We start from the raw sequence: 6,231 nt of genomic DNA, 5'->3' as shown, positions 1-6,231 counted from the left end.
TCACCCCTTTCATCAATCAATATCAATTGTAAATAGTAGTACCATTTACAATAATAGAATCAGAAAAACAGATTTTTAAATAATCCTTGTAAACATTGGCTAATCAGTTTATAGAAACACCTTAGCTCTGCTAGTGCTAGTTTGTCTCGCACTGCGGGTCCCAAACCCAGAAAGAAAAGAGAGTTGATAAATAGCCCAATATCATTTAGAGATGCAAAGGCCCATTAATTGGTTTGGGGGGCATTTGTGTAGCTTGTAGAATTGCTAAAAGTTCCACAGCTAGCAGCAACACTTAATAATCGTAGCATATTTCCTCTGGGACCCAAGCTACTCTTTCCAACATCCAGATGTCCAAAGACATGTAGGACAGAGAACAAACATTAAAAAAAAAGAAAAAAAGAAATGGAATTGAGCTTCCAAACATGTTTCATCTTTCCGACCCATTACATAGGAAGCTGTCAACCTTGAGAGAATCTTCCATGGCATCATACCAATCATTAAATTAAAAACAAACAAATCAAAAAGCAAATAGTATGGGAAAGATGGTGGCCATGACTGTGAGTGAATGTTTTATATATAATTAGTCTTAAAGTCGTACCCAGTTTGCACCGTGTAAAAAAGAAATTGCACTGGTACAATAACCCAAACTAACCATTATACATTTAGTAACATGGATGTTTCATGTTACACATAGCGTTACAATGATGAAGTGAACAATGGCCAAAAAAAAACAAAAAAGTGGTACTACTTTAACATTGCTGTAACTACACATTTGCAGATGTAATCGCCAAACAGAAGAGAAAAAAAATCCCCAAACATTGCAATCGCAAATTATTCACAAGTAATAATTCACATATAATTTACAAAAAGAGGAGAACCTGGTTTTCAAAGGTACATTTTCCTGCCAAATGGCATACAAATATAACATTTCAACACATTGACAAATGGCAATGATGTGATGTGATGTGATGGTATATATTACAGCAGGCAAGGTGATAAAATGGAAATGCACTGGGTGTAGTAGGGTCCTTATTTTCGCGGTGAATTCCAAGTAACTGACTTAGAGCTAGCTAGTAGCTAATAGCTAATACTCTCCTGCCACACTTTTACCCCCAACTCCAGAGTCCAGACTAAAATTATTTGAGCCGAGCTTCACATTGCATCGCTCCAAAGGCCTCTTCTGGGCATAATTTACTAGAGCTTCATATTATATATCTAATTATCTATATATATATATAGAGAGAGAGAGAGGAAAATGGATAGACGGATAGCCGTGCAAGAGAAACTTAAAAAGGGATCTTCTCCCAACTATCAGATTTCAGAAGCCGTGGTACTGAAACTGGGTAGTGGGACTGAGGAAACCGCCGCTCATCATCGTCTCTTCATCTTCTTGGAACCCAACAATCTACCGAACAATTAACAAAACGATAACTAATATTACTATTCATTCAATGAAAGTTAGGGGGAGAGAGAGAGAGAGAGAATGGAGGAGAGTGAAACTGTGAAAATTGAAGTGAGGAATTTACCCAAAGCTCGTCATCGTCTTCTTCATCTCGGTTGAGCCCTGTAACTTTGGGAATCTCTCCAGTTTCATCGTTACGGGCGAATCTTCCACGTACTCTAGGTCTACTGTCGGCTAGCGTCTTTCGGCATGCATACTGGTCAGAGAAGGGCAGAGTAGGAACCCGTCTTTATTCAGATTAACATCACATTCACTACTTCGTTTTTGTTCAAGTTTTGGTTTTTTTATTGATTCTAGATTAAAGTAAGAAATGGATTTTTCAATTTTTTATACCTTTATTGTCTTGTTGAAATTTCGTTGGGTGCGCTTGCTTCTGTACCTGAGAATCCTCTGTTTTCTTTCTTCTGCACTGTAACGTCCAACCTTCAAACTAGCTTCCTCCATGAACGAATTCTCAGTGCCCAAGGGGCTTGAGGATAACCCATGGGTTACTTGCGTCCCATTGATTCTCTGGACATAGTAATAGTAAGAGAAAAAAAAAAATCCCCAAACAATTCAGTTAGGTTTGACAAGAAGGCATGTAACAAAAACAGAGGAAATAAGCTTAAAAGATGAGGATAATGTTACTAACTTGTAAATCGCCAGTACTGCAAACCCTCCTCATGGGTATAGATAATTTATTGTTTTCAGGCGAACCCACAGCCACAAACTGGATTTCGGAATTTGGGTTTTCCACGAGAGAATTGAAGGGAGGTTGGTAGATAAATCTCGGTTTTAGGTCTAGATATTGGCTACTGAAGCTCCTCTGTATAATCCCAGTTCCCCTCACAGTAGCATTACTGTGAGCAAAAGGAGAAGAGTCATCCAAATTATCAAAACCCACATAACACTCTCCCGATTTAATTCCCAACACATCGCTAGCTGAAGACCCCGTATTCCCATGTGCTGAATACTCTACAGTGGGTACAGGCTGCAATTGCATAGTGGGGCTTAGAGATAAATTGTCCAGCTGCAGGCTTGGAGGGGAGCAGGAGAGGATATTAGTGACACTTTGGTTAGCAGAGGGAGATGGGTGGGCTGGAAATTGAAGGTCTGGGTCGTCGGAGGAGTGGAGGATATCAGAGGTTGGATCAGTGAAAGGGAAGAAAGGCTCCGATAGGAACTGTAAGTCCACTTCCGGGGAAACCATGTCGGAGAATGGAGCCGGAAAAAGCAAGTCATCATGGAAGGAAAGATGAGAAGACATTCAAACAAAGAGTTGACTCAACTCAAAGCAACCCTATGAAGATAAATAAATAAACAAATAAAAAAACAAACAAACAAACAAACAAAGAAAAAGGTGGAGGGTTTGAACTAGAAGAGAAGTTTGATTTGGTTTTGGCTTGCTTACTTCTGTGAAACTCAAAGAGTCTAGCTAGACACCGCCTTTGGTCTGGTTTCTTCTACTCACGCTCCACGCTCGGATCGAGAGCCGAGAGGAGAAGCAAATGGTGAGTCAGTGAGTCTCCTCGCTACCTACCTCAATGCTATATAAGTGGAGAGATAGAGTTGGAGTAGAGATTAGTAGAATGCATGTGGTGTGATCTTTGAATGAATGATGAATTCCTTGTTGTGAAGGATATATATTTATATTCTTGTGAAGTGTGAAAAGTATTCCCATCCCAGTCAACTACATTACTGACTGGCTGAGAATATACCTTCCATGAACTTGGACAGTTTCGTTCCAAGTTTTGAGAAATCGTAGCGCTTCTTCTTTTTCATTCGTTTCCCCTGGCAATCTCATCTTCAGCTAGTCAATCTTGGTTTAGCCATTGGATTACTAGCTAACGAGCTGTGTTATTGAAGAAGGTTCTATTGAAATTGACTAAATAAAGGTAGTTGATGCTGATAGACATGTCGGGCCGGGGTTATGTGGGCAGATTTGCATATATTCTTGACAGTTGAGAGTTGAGTGGTTTTCTCCACTTTGACACACAGATTTTGGTCGCTAACCTTGCAGGTGAATTTGATTCTACCTCATTTCCTAGTTCTTAAATGGTTGGTGAGCGTTTGATCTGAAATTCAAGTGGATGGTTCACTTCCATGCATTATTTCACATCTATTCAAACGCTTTCACATCGAGATTTGTTTGAGGACCCCTCAATAGCTTTATTGTTATTCCACATATGTGATAATGACCGATAGGCAACCTCAGAGTTGAGAGTTGAAATGGGAGAAGCATTACAATTAAGGGTGCAACTACAACTTGGGTGGGCTTAGGTTTGAGTATTCCTTAAAATTTGATGGGTCAAGGCGTAAGAGTTTGGGCCTGATCAAGATTCAAACTTCAAAGTATCGATACGTATCAGTTGATACATATCATATCAGGAGCTTTTCGATACATCCCTATCGGGATTTTGACTGATTCAGGGGGTGGATGGACCTTAAAAAAAAGAAAAAAACTTAAATAAATAAATAAAACTATTGGTACTTCCCAATACAACTCTACCTTCGTATCAGACTTATGGGCCTAATGCATTGTAAATTCTTTGAAATGGGTACCTGATTTATACCCTTATGACAAGTTGACAACACAGACTGGGTCTTGAAAGGAGAGAGACACAAACATATATAGATGCTGCCAAAATTACAATTCAGTTCTAAGAGAATGTGATCCTCATTTTGGTAATAAGATAATAGAGACCCCAAAATTTTACTTAAACCTTTTACCAAAATAAACAATGAAAAGATGCTAAAGTTAATCAACTTTTGATGGAGGCCCATCTCATCAAGGAGGCCCATTTCATCATATGGGCGACAACTCATACGAAGAATTCAAGATAAGCCAAAGTACTCAAAAAATCCAAGATAATTCAAGAGTCCAAGATACATCAAGAATTAAAAAGTCCAAGATACATCAAGAATTCAAGATAAATCAAGAATTCAAGAAAAATCAAGAATTCAAGAATCCAAGATCATCCAAGAAACCAAGAGTTCAAGATAATCTAAGATTCATACCAAGATTAGGATAACTCATGCATGGATAAGATCCAGGGAGATCGGACGATGGAGATCAAGTCAAGAAGAATCCTAGCAAATTAGATGTTTTGATATCTATCCTAGTTATTATTTCCTAGTTCTTTTACAATTTCCAAATGTATTATAAATACTGCTATTTTCCCAAAGTTATTCATCAATTCATACTTCAGATTTCAGAATTTCTTCAAGTTCTCTTCTTCCTATTTTCGTCACCTTTTCTCACTCCTAGAGAAATCGGTGTTATTTGCTAAGTGCTAGCGAACGCCCAGTGCTTGCATAGCCAGCTCCGGTTCTCATTGCTTCCACGCTGCGTCAACTTTGATAGCTAATTGTAGGTCTGACAAATAAGAGCATTTCTTCTTTAAAAGCGAAAGGAAAGAAATAGAACAACCGCCCCAAACCCATTATTATTTGGATTGGGTTAGGGTTAGGGCTTAAAGTTGAGAGTTCAGCAACTTGGCTGGGTTCAAGACAAACAAAAAGCTTGCGTTTGGCTAAAATTGACATCAACCCGACCTAATCGGCCCAACTTGCACCACTAATTCCTTAGCTTGTCTTTGTCTTGGCAAAATGAACATCCTTTGTTATCTTTAATTTTAATTTTCTAGTTATTCTCCGGGCCAAGAAAATAGCATTTACTTTATTTTTCCTGTAGGTATCTTTTATAGCCCACCCAGTACAAGATTGCCTCATTATGGATTACCAATCTGATCTAAGCCCCAAAAGTTGTACTTGGTTTGATTGAAAATAAGAGAGACTTAAAAGATTCTTTAAGAACTTTCTCTCAGCTTTCTTCCTTATTTTTTGTTGATCCATTTGGTTGTTGAGAAACACATAGAAAGGGAAACATTTTTAGAGAATATTTTCTTTTGTGTGCGCTTATTTCAAAGGAAAACCTGAGAAAGGAAGAGAAACATATGGGATGTGGGTTCCCAAAAATCAATATGGTGAGACCCCGCTGAGGAAAGAAAAAATAAGCAAGTGGTGAGAAAATATTATTGAGAGCTATCTGATCAGACCTCGTCTCCTTCCTTCGAGCCGTCCAACGGTAACATCTCTGGTGTTTTCGTCGAATGGTAAGTTTCGCTATGACATTCTCTCATCATTTCCATTCATTTTATACCATTTTTGTCTTGTTCCATTGGATGGGTTCCCCTCCAAATCTCACTGTCAGCTCCCTCCATACTTGGTTGTCCAAATCTGGCTTCTGGCATGTTTGATCTACTCTTTTTCCTTTACAGACGGCCATTTGAGTTCGTTCATCGGAGCTCCAGATCTGACTTTGGCATATGTTCGTTCTTAATCTGGAGTTCCTCTTATCACTGAACATTAACGTGAAGATCCGGAGTTCCTCCTATCACTAGACATTAACATGAGATGTGGCGTTCAAATAAACTCTAACAAGCTTTTGTGTCCAGCTTTTGATTCAAACCATTTTTTTCTTATATTGATCTCAGATCTGCTATTTTTTTGTTGTTATTTTTTATTTTTGGGTAAAATACAAAAACCTCTCTTGAAGTTTCTAACAATCATAAAAATTTCCCCTATAGTTTCATTTTAGTAAAAACCTCTCCTTTATTTTTGGCAAATTTAACAAATACCTCCCTTCCGTCAATGACCAAGACGGAAAATGTTAAAGAGATGACATTTTTTCAAAATACCTATTTTACCCTTTCTCGAACACTATTCATCTTCTTCCCCATTCCAACCCAGAAGCAGAGGCAACGGCGGCACCCCTCTAAATCCGATCT

General features: G+C 38.4%; 1 protein-coding gene across 1 annotated transcript; it reads right to left on the bottom strand.

The window, feature by feature from the left end:
• Positions 1-808: 808 nt before the first annotated feature.
• On the bottom strand, positions 809-3,218 carry LOC104596005 (uncharacterized). Its single transcript, XM_010256972.3, has 4 exons — positions 2,094-3,218; positions 1,796-1,972; positions 1,527-1,658; positions 809-1,405 (listed from the first exon to the last, which is right to left on the bottom strand). The coding sequence occupies exons 1-4, from the start codon at positions 2,706-2,708 to the stop codon at positions 1,319-1,321; spliced, it is 1,011 nt and encodes a 336-aa protein (XP_010255274.1). The 5' UTR covers positions 2,709-3,218; the 3' UTR covers positions 809-1,318.
• Between the last annotated feature and the right edge of the window lie 3,013 nt (positions 3,219-6,231).

This window comes from Nelumbo nucifera, chromosome 1 (genome assembly GCF_055504915.1).
Source record: "Nelumbo nucifera cultivar China Antique chromosome 1, China Antique-T2T, whole genome shotgun sequence".
Taxonomy (NCBI): Eukaryota; Viridiplantae; Streptophyta; class Magnoliopsida; order Proteales; family Nelumbonaceae; genus Nelumbo; species Nelumbo nucifera.
Note: the sequence above shows the minus strand (reverse complement) of the source record. Positions and strands in the feature narration are given on the sequence as shown.

Bases quoted from the DNA above. Each gene is read 5' to 3' on its own strand.
- LOC104596005 (XM_010256972.3), bottom strand. From the start codon at position 2,708: ATGTCTTCTCATCTTTCCTTCCATGATGACTTGCTTTTTCCGGCTCCA. The intron at 1,973-2,093 runs GTTAGTAACATT...TACTATGTCCAG, and splicing joins GCAGTACTGGCGATTTACAA to AGAATCAATGGGACGCAAGT. The intron at 1,406-1,526 runs GTAAATTCCTCA...ATTGTTCGGTAG, and splicing joins AAGACGATGACGAGCTTTGG to ATTGTTGGGTTCCAAGAAGA.